General features: G+C 53.4%; 8 protein-coding genes across 8 annotated transcripts; 6 read left to right on the plus strand and 2 right to left on the minus strand.

Moving 5' to 3' along the window:
- Positions 1 to 209: 209 nt before the first annotated feature.
- On the plus strand, positions 210 to 828 carry FIBRA_00973 (uncharacterized protein; the record flags this gene model as incomplete). Its single annotated transcript, XM_012322858.1, has 4 exons — positions 210 to 313; positions 381 to 537; positions 596 to 664; positions 721 to 828. The coding sequence occupies 4 exons, from the start codon at positions 210 to 212 to the stop codon at positions 826 to 828; spliced, it is 438 nt and encodes a 145-aa protein (XP_012178248.1).
- A 1706-nt stretch (positions 829 to 2534) lies between these two features.
- FIBRA_00974 (uncharacterized protein) lies at positions 2535 to 3705 on the plus strand (the record flags this gene model as incomplete). Its single annotated transcript, XM_012322859.1, has 4 exons — positions 2535 to 3019; positions 3074 to 3137; positions 3190 to 3303; positions 3370 to 3705. The coding sequence occupies 4 exons, from the start codon at positions 2535 to 2537 to the stop codon at positions 3703 to 3705; spliced, it is 999 nt and encodes a 332-aa protein (XP_012178249.1).
- Positions 3706 to 3980: 275 nt separating this feature from the next.
- On the plus strand, positions 3981 to 5705 carry FIBRA_00975 (uncharacterized protein; the record flags this gene model as incomplete). Its single annotated transcript, XM_012322860.1, has 4 exons — positions 3981 to 4144; positions 4207 to 4349; positions 4404 to 4735; positions 4794 to 5705. 4 exons carry the CDS (start codon positions 3981 to 3983, stop codon positions 5703 to 5705), a joined length of 1551 nt encoding a protein of 516 aa, XP_012178250.1.
- Positions 5706 to 6039: 334 nt separating this feature from the next.
- FIBRA_00976 (uncharacterized protein) lies at positions 6040 to 7894 on the plus strand (the record flags this gene model as incomplete). The annotated part of the gene is made up of 6 exons (XM_012322861.1): positions 6040 to 6069; positions 6126 to 6284; positions 6336 to 6893; positions 6996 to 7138; positions 7200 to 7708; positions 7761 to 7894. The coding sequence occupies 6 exons, from the start codon at positions 6040 to 6042 to the stop codon at positions 7892 to 7894; spliced, it is 1533 nt and encodes a 510-aa protein (XP_012178251.1).
- A 277-nt stretch (positions 7895 to 8171) lies between these two features.
- Positions 8172 to 9732, minus strand: FIBRA_00977 (uncharacterized protein; the record flags this gene model as incomplete). The annotated part of the gene is made up of 2 exons (XM_012322862.1): positions 8172 to 9443; positions 9502 to 9732. 2 exons carry the CDS (start codon positions 9730 to 9732, stop codon positions 8172 to 8174), a joined length of 1503 nt encoding a protein of 500 aa, XP_012178252.1.
- A 140-nt stretch (positions 9733 to 9872) lies between these two features.
- FIBRA_00978 (uncharacterized protein) lies at positions 9873 to 11407 on the plus strand (the record flags this gene model as incomplete). The annotated part of the gene is made up of 2 exons (XM_012322863.1): positions 9873 to 10070; positions 10118 to 11407. 2 exons carry the CDS (start codon positions 9873 to 9875, stop codon positions 11405 to 11407), a joined length of 1488 nt encoding a protein of 495 aa, XP_012178253.1.
- A 154-nt stretch (positions 11408 to 11561) lies between these two features.
- On the minus strand, positions 11562 to 13039 carry FIBRA_00979 (uncharacterized protein; the record flags this gene model as incomplete). Its single annotated transcript, XM_012322864.1, has 4 exons — positions 11562 to 12007; positions 12056 to 12227; positions 12282 to 12540; positions 12597 to 13039. The coding sequence occupies 4 exons, from the start codon at positions 13037 to 13039 to the stop codon at positions 11562 to 11564; spliced, it is 1320 nt and encodes a 439-aa protein (XP_012178254.1).
- Positions 13040 to 13246: 207 nt separating this feature from the next.
- Positions 13247 to 13965, plus strand: FIBRA_00980 (uncharacterized protein; the record flags this gene model as incomplete). The annotated part of the gene is made up of 4 exons (XM_012322865.1): positions 13247 to 13351; positions 13402 to 13452; positions 13520 to 13852; positions 13909 to 13965. 4 exons carry the CDS (start codon positions 13247 to 13249, stop codon positions 13963 to 13965), a joined length of 546 nt encoding a protein of 181 aa, XP_012178255.1.
- Positions 13966 to 14062: the final 97 nt, after the last annotated feature.

A 14062-nucleotide genomic window follows, 5' to 3' on the forward strand; every position in this document is an offset into this window, starting at 1 on the left:
ACCCCTCCTTCCCGCCCCCATGCTCTTCTGGCCCAAATCCCCACCCGTCCACCTCCGTCGTTCCGTCCGCGTCCACCACGGCCCTGCCCTTCCCCGAGCCAGACTACTGCTTCCCCCCTCCATATGCCGCCCCATCTGCCTCTACCACCGGGCCCATCAGATCATCCTCTAGCTCGCACGGCTCTGACGTTTGCAGCCCCCGGACGGACATGGCGCATCCCTACGCCCGTCTCTACACCCGCCGCGAGAGCACCAAGCGCCGCAAGATGTGGAACCACGCGCTCGAGAAGATGATTTTCACGCCCGAAGAGCTGTACGTCATTTCTCCCCAATCATATAACACCACTTGCCTCTGACACTCTACTCGTTGCTTGCTGTAGGTCTACGATGGGAGCACCACACCGGAGGACAATTTACACTTCCAGTCTTGAGGCTCACATCGACCGCCTACACGAGCAGCTCCTCGACTACAATCTCTTTCCCGTCTCGTTCGAGAGCCTCGAGTGCTTCCGGGGGCTGAATTGCAAAACAGCCAAGGTGGGTCTCATCGGCTGCAGCGCCTGGATTTTGCCCGTGTTGATGGCAACGATTCTAGAGCATGGTGGCCGGCCTGCAGCTCGACGCGGCTGAACTGCGCCTTAAGCGGCTCGAGCTTGAACGTGCGGTACGTCGGTGACTGAGGACACAGGGTGGGGCGATACTGATGACAAGACTGGGTAGAGCACTGCGCTTCGCAATACGTTGCAGCAGCAACCCCCGGCCCCGGCTCCTCGTCAGCCGCATAGCACGCTTGGGGTTCGCCGACGATCGCTCGACGGTGCGACGTAGTGTGTGTGTGGGCGGTTGCGGTCCGTGACGACCATTGTGGGAATTTCATACACGGGTGTTTCTGAAAAAAGTAGAATGTCTTGCGGATGCAGTGGGTATCAGTGACGGACGTGGGAGATTGCGTACTGTACAATCGCGTATCTGGGCCCTAGCGAGGCTATTTATTTGGCATCGAGTTTTTCTGGTTGTATGCTGTGTATAATGTGTATACTATTATCGTGCAGAAAGCACGCATTGCGCCGTGAGTTGGATCGCGTGCGGTATGGAGGGAGGTGTCTGATTCCGGAGATAGCGACAGGCTGGCCGAGGAGATGAGATTGCCTGGCAGAGGCACTGCGCCACCACCTTTGCCTTCCTGATCAACGAGGAGATATTGAACTCTCGGTGCGCGTCCTTGCACACGGCCGGGTCCGCACGGGGAGGCGATCGTGCCGTGTTCAGCCGCCAAGGCGCCCGCTGAGCACCAACACGAAGTGGCGTCCCTCGTCTCGCTCCTCGGCAGCACAGGTGGCAGCGACGGGGAAGATGGCGAGATTCGCCCCAGGAAGGCCTCCACCACTAATCTCTCCGCGGCTCTGCCCAGGCCAGGTCCCAGCTGGCGCGGTGCGGCGTCGCTGGCATATCCAGGGTGCGCCCGCCCATGTGTGCCGTGCGCCGTGACTGGGCGATGTTGCATTCGGGAGGCCTCGTACCCATCGAAGGACGTCGACGTGGGAGCGGGGGGGGGATGGGGCCTGTCAGCCGGGGATGTTGCTGGGGCCCGCAGGGATGAGACACAACCATGCGGCCGTGCAGTCATGTTATATGTGGTCGCCTGCCGCGGCTCCTCCATCGATTCCAGCGCACGGACGGCCGACGGGACGAGTGCGGGCAAGGAGAGCAGATATATCATAGCCCCGCATCGCCCAGTCACCGGCGAGGCATTGTCATGCAGCAGGCTGCATCCAGGCTCCAGTAGCACCGCCGGACCAGGGCTGACAGTGACAGCGACGCGCGCGTGTGTGTGTGTGCATGCTCCATCGATGGCTTGTCTGCAATGACGACGATCGCACTGGCCAATGCGCTCTTCACAGCTCCAGGATCTCAGCCGCATCTGTAATAAGCATTTGTGAACATCGATGTGCCGCCGCACCTGAGCCTCGTACTTTTCCAAAGGTCCTCGCGCTGGGGTCGTGCGACAGGCGCCGCAATAGCCATAGAAACAGACTGGACGTGCGACTTCTCGTCCCGAGTGGCTAGCTGCATGTGCCCACCCCGTCCGAACGAGCCGAGGCAAAATAGAAAAGAACGAATAAAATCCAGGATCGACTCATTGGACTGCGTCTCCGAATTGTAAACACAGTGGATGCTCTCCGTACGCACTGGCGGCCGCGTCAACAGTCAGGATGGAGACGTCACGGTCACGAGAATTGCCGAACGCGGCGTCCGATCAATCAAATGCAAAAGGAAGGATTCACCCCCGGCTCCAGCCAAAGATACACCTTTCACTTTCACTATTACCAACGCCTCTCATACCGCTGTCCCCTCCGTTCTCCTGCTCCTGCACATCCCTCTCTTTCTCAACTCACCACTCCTCACTTCGTTCGTTGGGAACTTCCGTCCGGGTCTGGAAGACTCATCTCGCCTGATCATTTGATATCGGTCACTCTCCAAAAACCCCCCTCATCCCCTCATCTTGCGCCGCGTGCTCTCAAACGTTCATCGCGATGACTTCAGTCTCCACTCTACCTGCAGCCGCTTTGCAAGCATCCCAGGCCGCGCTGTCCGCAGCCATGTCCGAGAATCACGTCAAGGAAAACGGCAAAACGAATGGCGAAGACTCCATGGAGCCCGGCGAGATTCAGGAGATAGACATGCAGGCCCAGGCGGAGAACATACGCACTGTCTTCAACGACCCAAAGAACTTTAATGTGAAGGTACGCCTGCCACTTTTCCTTTCAGCCGTGCCGCAAGCGCACGTTGTCGCTGCGACCGGCATGCTGACTGAGCTCCCCCATCAGCACCCACTCTACTCTCCCTGGACGCTCTGGTTCGATTCGCCTGCGACAAAAGGCCGGAATATGCCCCAAACACCCATGTCATCATTCCCCCAAACGCCCCTTCCGCAGACACCAGGTGCCGCCGCAGCGCAAGGGTGGATGGAAGACATCAAGCGCGTCATCAGCTTCGACAGCGTGGAGGAGTTCTGGGGGTGCGTTGTGTCTCGTTCACTGCTGATCACACATTTCCTGAACGAGGATCAAAGGTTATACAACAACATTGTTCCGCCATCACAGTTGCCCCAAAAAGCGAATTATTACCTGTTCAAGGTGCGTCCTTGCACTCACTTCCATATTGCGTGTATGCTGAACGACTTTACAGGAGGGAATTATACCAGCATGGGAGGACGAAGCGAACAAAAACGGGGGCAAGTGGAGTATACAGCTTCCCAAAGACAAAAATCGGAACAACGTGGACAAGATGTGGCTCTACACGGTACGCACCCTCGTTCCATCCCGTGTATGCAATGCGTGAGGCTCATTGCTTGTGCGTTTGTTCCAGATGCTGGCCGCCATCGGAGAGACTTTTGATCCTCTCTTGACGAGTGGCGAGTCGTCCGAAGCATCTCCGCAATCGCTGATTACGGGGGTGATCGTCTCAACACGGCCGCAATTCTACCGATTATCAATTTGGACTCGTATGGCGCCGACGGGATCAGGTGGGGAGGACGACAAGTTGCGGGATCGGATCGAGGGCGTCGGGCGCCATTTCAAGCTGAATGTGCTTGGGTACACCGACTCGCAGAAGTTGGCGGGACCGCTTGCGACGGAGGTCGAGTTCCTGTCGCACAAGGACTCGGAGAAGAAGGGCAAGCAGGCAAAAAAGATTGTTGTGTAGTGGGCTCGGTCGCTGTGGACGCTCTGATGGTATTCTGATCATTTATAACATGTCTATATACGCCTGGCCACTCCGTATAGCTTCTCCAGTAATGCAGTTCTTCCGATATGAATCCAGTTATGATGCAGGCACAGCGCGCAGTCTGCTATCGCCCGGTTGCGGGCTAGCGATGGTGCGATGACGTAGCGTGCTACACAGCCCACCTGATTACAACCATCTACAAAAGCAACAGCAACATCAGCCATGACCCTCCCGATCTCTTTCCTCTCGTCTCCATGTCTGACTTTCTCTCTTCGCTCACCGAAAAGGCGCAGTCTGCACTCAAGTCTGCCGGGCTGACCGGCCAGTCTGACGGTGACAATGGCCAGGGTGGTGTCTTGAAGTCGCATGCGGTTGTGTCTATGCACCACCAGCTGCGCACCCTTCAGCAGCAGTACTCGTACGTCCGAGACGTTTCTGCTGCAAAAATGCGCCCCTGACTCGTGATGTCGATTTCGACAGGAGCTCTGTGACCCCTGTCCAGAAGATCATCACAACACAGAAAGGGATCGCGCTCGATCTCGACGGCCTCTCTAACGATTTGCAGGCACACAGCAAGGAGCTGTATACCTGGAGCCAGCACGAGGAGCCTGATGTCAAAGATGGTGAGCGCCTTGCTTTTGACTATTTTTCTCCGCATCCTGACCGCCGTCTCCCAGTCACCGACCGTCTCGCGTGGGTCAACTATATCGAAAGCACGCTGGCGCGTGCTCTCGCGACGAAGATCGATGCATCCCGCGCTCCGTTCAAGGCACTACGAGACGCGGAGAATACGCTGGGCGGAAGGAGGAATATCCGCGTTACCCTCCATAACCAGATCGTTCGGATCGAGCATGATCAACAGCGAGGCACTGAGCAGAGGCTCGCAGAATTAAAGCAACAACTCCATCAAGCGGAGACGAATGATGAGCCGCTCGAAAGAGAGGTCCAGTTGTTGAAAAGGAAGGCTGTCAGAGATAGCGAGCACATCAAATGGCAGGCTACGAGAGAGGTTCGTATTTGATTCTCTGTCTTTTCTGGAAGTGTACTAACAAGTCGTGCAACATCAGTATGCAGAGAAACTGCTGCTCCTCTCACAGGCTTCGTCTGCGTTGCTGGCTGCTCTGCCATCGGTGCCCTCTGCTGACAAACAATACCATGGTGCAGAGACCACAGCATCTGTACGGGCAAGCCTACAGCATGCTCTGGACAACTATAAGCCGGGCGACATCACACTCCCTCTGCAGCCATCGCGTCCTGGTGACCTGAGCAGATCAGACACCCGCAGCTTTGGGGAGACGCACGCAAAGGAGCTCTCAAGCATTAGTCCTGCGGGAACTCCCGTCGAACCTAGCATTCCGGTGACCCCACCCCCGACTGCTGCTGGGCTGCCTCCCACGTCGTCGCGTACGTCGAGTTCGCCTGTTCCCTCTTCGACCTCACCCGGCATAGAGAGTTCTCCGACCTTGCCTCCTCGCGGTCCTTCCAACCTCCAGGCATCCTCTCCGTCAGTGGTGACGGCATCGCCCCCGCTGAACCCAGCAGCACTTAATCAAGCGCCTGCTCCAATTCCCCTCCCCACTTCGTCACCATCGTCCGTCGTCGCACCGGACCCCGGTGACCCCACCGTCAAGATTCCATCCATAACGCCCACCGTCGCAGAGACAGGCGTGCCCCTGTCCGCAGGATCTGGGGGACCGGGTCCTGCGAGTGGCTCGCTGCTCGACCACAGGTCCACCTCTCCGATTGTGAAGAGCCCAGCTTATGGGCAGGACTACAAGGACCCGTCTGGAGGAAGCGGGCTTCCGAGATACGGGGGCGGACCGACAGGCAGCGCGGCCCCTCAGCCTGAGAAGTATGAGTCTGCGGCAGAAGAGAAGAAACGGCTGGAGAGGGAGGAGAGAGAGAAATTGCTGGCGTCGGGCGGAGGGGACGCGCAACCGCCAAAAGACGACGATCTTCCGCCGTACCAGGAGTTCTAAGTTGATGGGTTTTCACCGATGACCGGAGATTAAATTTAGGTTGAATTTTGTGTTGTCCTGCGCGATTTTGTATGCTATGAATGTGTACTGTAACCTTATTCTCGGCCTGTGATCATCGCTTTCAGGGTTTTGCTGCCTTAGCGATCCTAATGTATCCCAGTATGCAGCATTCATTTCGCTGACGAGTAAGGACGACTTTTGAGGTGTAATATGAACGGGTCATTATAACGACTTGCGCGGCTACTAGTATGGCCAGTGCCGCGCGCTTCAATAACTTGTTCAACAACGTTGATCTAAGTCAACGAGGGACTTTCTGACGTTCAAAGACCCGAAGATGGCTGCTATGGAGTCAGAAAAGCGGACTGTAGACAAGGGTAACTGTTCTCGATAATATGTATGATGTTTGTAAATGCGATCTAGACAGGCAAGGTACCTCAACAATCCCGCCCTCGATTTTCATCGTCCAGTTATGATCCAGGAGCCCATTCCGAGCCCAATGCCTTGGATTTCTCAAATATTGTAGAAGACAAATTATGGAAACCCATCATCTGGTGTCCTGCCAATTTCCCACCGGAATTAGTAAGTCTTCGTCCCATATTCTGACGGGTTTGCGTCGACTCAGCTGTTTAGTTTGAAATAGCGATTGCACAGCTCGTACATCATCCGGAGTACAATTCGACGCTGATCCTCCGCTCCGAGAGCCTCGCGGAGACGACGGCTGATTTCCCGTCCCGTGTTCCAAGCCTCAGAGGATTTCGTGCGGTTCGTAGCGTTCACCGTAGGTTGCTCCCCCGCCGGCCGGGGCGCGATGCGGGACTCGAGCAGCATTGTACGTTATACTCGACAGCCGTCGCCGAAGACCAGCCGGTCTCGGTGCTAGTCCTGACGCCCATCCCGAACGACGGGGGATCCCTTCCCTACTACCACCCAGCGGTATTTCACCTTGCATTCCGCTACATTGTGGATGAAACCCCCGTCCTGCGCATAGAGGTCGTCCCCCTCCCTTCCACGCCCACTGATGTCGACTCCAGGCTGTATCGCACATGCCTTGCTCTGCTGGAGACGCTGCACCGATATGGCTGGGGTGCGCTCACGAATTACAAAAAGCGCGTCGTGCATGACTTTATTGTTCCAAGGGAGCCGTACCAGGACCTTTATCTCGTCATGCGCGAGCGGCACAAGCATCTGGTGAGCACCTGGAAAGAGGTCACCGATCCGTTGAAACACGTCTTCGAGGCAAGTTGAGAATACAAATTCTCCAGCGATAACAGCTGAACCGAGATAACACAGGATGTCGGTATTGCTACGTTCCTGATGCTACTTTGGAAAGACATGTATTCGCCTACTTCGGATGACCCTGCACGAATTGATGACCTTGAAGGCGAGCCATGGAAAAAATGGCCCCGACCTCCCGCCGGCTTTGTCGATATAGGGTGAGCTTCTCTTCGGCGCCATAGTGGATCCCGAATTATCAAATTTACTCATCACATTCAGCTGTGGAAACGGGCTGCTGGCTCACATCCTCGTCAGCGAGGGATATGCAGGCCATGGAATAGATCTCCGCGCGCGGACATCATGGTCGCACTATCCCCCATCTACTCAAGCCCAACTCCATGTTGAGGCGATCGACCCGACGACACTCGTGGATCTACCTCACACGAGCCACCCCTACTTCCGACCAGGTGTTTTCATCATAGGCAACCACTCCGACGAACTAACGCCCTGGGTGCCCATTATTTCGACCATGTGCTCGGCGTCCGGATACATCTCGATTCCTTGCTGCGCGTGGACATTTGATTCGCGATACGACCGCTCGCGCACGCCGGGCTTTCCTGTCACCGAAGAGAATTTCGTTCAGAGCCTTCATTTGGGCGGAGACGGCAGCAACGCCAGCTCCTACTCCATGTATAGAATTTGGCTCGCCTCTCTGAGCCTGTTTTGCGGCTGGAAGGTCGAGTGCGAAACCCTAAGAATACCGAGCACTCGCAACTGGGCGCTCGTCGGTGAGCCATTAGATTCCTCCTGCCGTCCACTTCTGACAGATGGTTGCTGCAGGGCGGGGACGGACATCCCATGACGCGGATCAAATCGCAGAGTTTGAGCGTCGTATGAGGGAGATCATTGCAAACGTCCAGGCTAGAGGCTTGTTCAAGACGAGGACGCCGGAAGGAAAAATTGGAGATCACTGAGCGAGCGTTTGAAGCCGCGACGAATGTAGGCGTGTATGTAGCCCACGGGAAATGTGTGTCAAATGAAACCTACACTGCCTATAACAAATACTAGCCTCCATGTGTACGGTGTGCTTTCCTGCCTATGGTATAGTATATAGGCTTCTGAAACATGTCTCTTTTTATCATTTTTTCGTAATAGTGTATTAAATTAGGAAAGACATCATACAGCTACTTGGAGTGCAAATGAAAATTCCACCATATTACATAGAGAATACTCATTGTGTGTAAAAGCCATTTAAATTCGCTTTTCGCTCGGTTTCGGGAGAAAAATCTGCCGCTTTACTTCCCGCCATTTCGAATTTGTCGTAGCATCCCATGCGAACGCCTCAAAATGACGCAGCCAAGGAAACAAGGCGGTGATGTATGCCGCTAATTTTTTCGGGTCGTGATCGCCTATGCCCACATCACCTAAGAGCCGAAGACTACGCAGGGGACGCGAAAGATGCTCGCTAACGAGAGAAAGAGGGGGCTCCGCTCCAATACTAATGTCAAGATCGATAAGCCGGGGACAATGCTCAGCTAGTATACGAAGAGCTTCCAGAGAGGGAAAAGACGGATTGTGCTGCGCGCTCCGGTGCCACAGGTGGAATCTCTCCAGACAGCGCCACGCGGTAGCCATGGAGGTCACGTCCTCATCGCTGCTCCGAATAGGACTGTCGAGTTGAATGTGTACATCTTCCATGAGGGCCAGTTCCAGCAACGGTTCAATACCATTGATGAGGGAGAAATCGTCTTCAATTGACGTTACGGAGATCCGAATGCGCAGGCGCCGTAGACATGTGCAGAAATGGGATCGTAATCTGTTTGAACATGAGAACAATTGCAATTGAGTGTAAGCAACAGAGGACACGAGAGTCATCGACTGCAGACCGGCAGACCCCATATATCCCAGCAGACCAAACACTGCGGGTGGAGCCCCTGAAACGTTGAGACTCTCAAGGGCTCCGAAACTAGACTTGAGTAAAGTCTCGCCGGTTACCACTTCCCCGATGTTGACACTGAGATGTTGCAAGGCAGGGAGAGCAGAGAGTTCAGAAAGAGTGGTGATATCCACAACTCCGACCTCCCCTATATCGAGAGAACGAAGGGCTTGAAAGCGTTGCAAAAATGTTGCCCATTGGGAAAGACAACAACCGATGAGTGACAGTTTTCGAACGAAAGGTGCGTCCTTAGAGATGGTTTCTAGGAAAAGCCCCACGGAGTGGCCCATCGCACCTTCAAGCCCCTCTACATCGTCGTTTGTACGCCATTCCGTTTGAGCAAGTAAGATGTCGACGAACTGAAGTGATGGGGTCACGAAGAGGATGTATGCAGGATCATTAAATGTAGCCTGTTTCCAGTATAATTGCGACAAAGAGGGGAGCAAGGGTTTACCTTCGCTCCTTTCTTTTAGGCAAGTATACACGAAAGGGTCTACGTTCCGCAATGTCGTATATACGAGAATATGGATACGGCTAGCATAGCCTTGGAACCTGGCCCATTCAAGAGGTTCGATGTCTCCAACAGACTGTCGGCACACACAAATCAATCTCAATGTCACGATTGATGTTTACATAAAAACTTACATACACGCCATTACTTATTTTATAAGATGAGAACACACGCAGCAGAGGCCCGAGGGTGATCTGTCGCTTCCACAGGGCAGCTAGAGCAGGGTCGGAGAATGCACGACAACAGCGCGCTAGCCTGGCTAACGTTTGTAGTAGCGATCGGCCAGACCGCGTTTCTTGTGGGCCAATAAAATGTTCGAATATGCATACGAGGATGTCGTCGGTCTCAAGGGCTCTGTGTGCCATTAGGGGCCACTCCGGCAGATTGAACCAAGCACAGACGTTGAAGGCAAGTCTCTTCAGGGCACGTGATATGACGCCACCGCAATCTGATCGGTCGAGTTGAAAAGGTCAGCACCGCGAAGACCGCTCGAACATCATCTCCTATGGTGAAGGACCTCCCCGCCGAGATATGGCTGCTGATTTTTCACTATGCGGTCGAAGACGGATCACTATTTGACTATGACCTCCCCACCTCCCTTACAGAGTCGTCCTGGTTCAAGCTCGTATTCGGTGGTTGGTCACTGAGGTCACCGGCCGAAGCGTTGAATTTATTGCAGAGACGGAGTTATGCTACAAAGAAGGTGGGCTCTCATCATCACGCAGAAACTCAATCTCAAGAATGAATCAGGCCATCTCCTCGACATGCTCCACTTGGAGAATCTTGGGGACAGAATTTCTGTACAGGTGTTTATTCTTCAATGATCCAACGTGCATCATGCAGATTTCGCGCATTTTACGGCGTGATAATTCCCTGGGTCGGTGGGCCAAGAGACTCCATATAACCCGGTTCTACGCGAGCGGCGGCGCGGACGTTGTCCAAATGCAAGACGCGTTGACACACGTCATCCGGTGCTGTCCTAACCTCGAGATATTCATCGTCAACTGGCCTATAAAGCCTGTCCTCACCACGATCATCAATGCTTTGTGCACTTTCTGCCACAAATCGTTACGTACTCTGCATCTTAATATCCCTCCTGTAGCCCTTCCAAAAGTTATCCTCATGCTTGAATCGCTGCCTAGGCTCTCTTCTATCCACCTTGAATTTGATGGGCCTTGTCCAGAGAATATTCCGCTAGGTGCAACGTCCGACCTCACTCTCAATCTCACTGCACTTGAACAGCTATCATTACGTGGCCTGTTCCAGCTGTTCGTTGAGCAAGCGACAGGCTGGAATATACCCGCTCTTCGGAGCTTATCACTTGATTTTCTCAGCTATCGCGACGATTTGCCCGATATCGTTGGTTTCCTCACTCATCATGGCGCAGGATTGACCTACCTCGACCTCAACTGCATCCCCGCTCTCGATGTTCCCACTATCCTTGATCTTTGCCCAGCTCTTACGACGTTTGCCTTCAATCCGGATTGGCGCCTTCAAAATGCGGATGGACTCCATGGAACTGCGATTCTCGTCCACCGCCCACACCAGAACATCCTTACTATTGGCTGCCATCAACTCCTCTATGCATTTGGTGTAGGCGAAGCAGCAAAATTCGCCTCAATCGATCCCGTAGCCTCGCTGTTCATCCAACGTCAGAATGATATGAACTTTGCCGCGCTCAATAAGCGCAATTTCCCCCGCTTGCAGCGCGTTCGGGTGTTGAATAGGACCCTCCTACGGGATCTTGAAGCCGCAGATGGACCTGGCGAGGGTGGTCTTAAACGTTGGGAGAGATGGTGGGATCTATGCGCAAAACAAGGCATTCGGCTAGAGGATTGTACGGGACAGTCGCTGGGTACTCTGCCGCAGGACGAGGAAGAAAGTGAAAGCGAATCCGAGTCCGAGGTCAGTGAAGATGAATCGCGGAAGGACGAGATGAAGTCACTTAGAGATCTGCTAGATCAATGCAGAATCATGAATGCCACAAGGGAGGAGCCCTTCTTCGCTCCGCAGAGCGCATATGAACGAAGTAGGAATTGACAGTTTTACATCCATCTCACCGTTCGAAGTTACATCTATCTCTCGCATCGGTCAGTAGTCCATTCAATGACGTTCTATTAAGACAGGAGGACATTCCACGTCGCATTGCATTTCAACGCTGTCTAGTATTGCTATTGCTTTCATACACAGATACTCAGAATTCATACAGATCAGACGCGAATGCAACTTTCTTCTTTACCTTCACCTTTTTCATCGCTGAACCCGTTCCCACCATGCTATCTGCGACCTGTCCCGACTCGAGCTCGACTTGTACAGCAGCACCTCCAGTAGCTAATGTACCGACGACATTAGGACTCAGATCGGTATAAGTGCGATGAATGTGATCATCGAGGGCTACCGCATTGCTAGCAGGAGTTGTACGTCTCTCTCCAACACCGCCCTCAAGATCCAGATGAAGTGTCTCAAATATCAGCCTCTTCCGCATGCACTTGAAAGCAAGGTTATTCTCGCCAGAAGACGATAGCCCTCGAAGAGTCGAAAACTTATCACTTGGCGGGAGAAGCGTGTGAGGAGCAGGTAGAGAGTGTATGTGGACCAAGCCATTATGCGAAGAAAACATTTCCGTGAGAGAGGGGTTGCCTAAAGAGACTCAGTTCCGCAGTTTTTGCATTCGACAAAACGTCATACCAGTAAATGCGGCAAGAGACACACATGCATCGGAGAGCCAGCTGAGCTTTTGCACCCAACCAGGGCCACCCCAGGAATCGGTACATAAGTACGGCTGCAGTGACACGGCTGCACAAGCACCGGGATATCGCCGCAGAATATCTCGCAATGCAAACAAGAAACGGCAAATGTCCTATCGACCAGCTAACAGTTCTGTTTCAAAAAGAGTGATGCACAGTAGACTCACATATGTCGAGAGATCACCCCATTGCGAAGAACCCAATGCCGGAATACAAACACGGATAGGCTCTGGTACATCAGACGCGGCGGCGTATTCTGCAAGCCGGGAAGAGAGGCGGAGTAAAACCTCCTGAGCACTCGACTTTTCAACATCGGACTCGGAAACGGGGACCACCATGACTTGACCAGCAGTAATTGCGGATTGTACGGTAGAATCCGGAATTCGACAGGTCAAGTCGAAGGTGCGGCAGTAGTCTTCGGATAATCTTGACTCCAGATAAGTCATTCACCCTGCGATGGGACCGACGAGCTCACAACATACTGATTCGATGTGGGAACAGTAGTTTTGAATTGCTTCATCTGCTCGTATCTCCACGCAATTTTGATTTTAGCATCATGCTCATCTGCCTTGCCCTCGCCTTCGTCATCTCCGATGGATGAAGTATCGCCCATAGCAGAGGGACCAGGCATCCACATGCATTCCGCCAGAAACTGGTTCGCGTCATTGTCGACAATACACAACTTTTGCCCGCATGCCAACCCCTGGGCTACGAAATATTTCTGCAAGAGCTCTCCGTACGCAGAATGATGATCTGGAGCGAGAATGAGCAAGCTGCACGACAAGGGCAGTCCTCCTCCGAGGATGTCATCCAACGATGGGATGCCAGTGGAGGTAATGAGTGTAGAAGTGGAGCCTGGTGAAAAGCGAGTTCCATTGGGTACGGGGGCTTGCTTTGCCGTCGTCTTTCTTTTGAATGAAGACATCTTGTCGCGAATCAAGATCGAGATGCGTGGATCAGAACGCGCTAAGAGACAGACATAAATTAGCTGTTTCGCAAAGATTTGGGTTGATAATGTAGCCTATCAATTTCCTCTAGGTTAGTTGAAAGGCCTGCAAAGCTATAATGAGTAAATCAGTAGACAGCCCGAGTGTGTCCGTCGTCAAACCACGGCGTTCATGGTTCCTTGTCCATGCTCAACATACGTCTTGCGCAGGTAGTGCGTGACGTTTCGCGTCGCCTGCGAGACAAGCCATGGGGTAATATCGCGAGGTCAACCGGACTCAAAACATTACATGTTCGTCCACGTCCTTCTCCTCTCTATTCACGATCTTACAACTACTTTAGCTCATCAACATTGCATGTGCGGCTCATTTGTTTGTAGAGCATGTTGGGTGGGTATGTTTTGTGAGTTGAATTTATCTTCCAACACGTTGCACATGCTAACCAACGGTGTGGATTACAGGTGGCTGGCCCATCTATGCTCCCCACGATGAGCGTGACCGGGGAATCTGTCCTTGAAAACAGAATGGTCTCCCCAGAAAACCTCCAACGGGGTGATCTCGTCACAATCACCTCCCCGCTTAACCCCACCCGTATCGTCTGCAAACGTATCCTCGGCTTACCCGGAGACGTCATCTGCGTTGACCCCACCGGGACCCTCGCACCTAGCACGGAGCATGTTCTGGTTCCTAAAAACCACATATGGTTATCTGGTGACAATGCTGCATTCTCCAGAGACTCGCGTACATATGGCCCAGTCTCAATGGCTCTTGTGAGAGGAAGATTAGTAGCTAGAGTGAGTGCCATCGTAGTCTATGGTGAATGCCAGTTGATCTTCGCGCGGGGCATCAGGTTTGGCCGCCAAGCAAGTTCACCGTGTTTCGTAACAACTTCAACTTCATTGACTAAACACCACATTTAAGTCACGCCATCTCTAGTTCTCCAGCTCTATCCACTGTCCCTTCCAACGGTAACATGCCTAGATGTCACATTTCAAGACCGGTGC

The sequence above is a fragment of the Fibroporia radiculosa genome (genome assembly GCF_000313525.1).
Source record: "Fibroporia radiculosa TFFH 294 genomic supercontigs, scaffold430, whole genome shotgun sequence".
Taxonomy (NCBI): domain Eukaryota; kingdom Fungi; phylum Basidiomycota; class Agaricomycetes; order Polyporales; family Fibroporiaceae; genus Fibroporia; species Fibroporia radiculosa.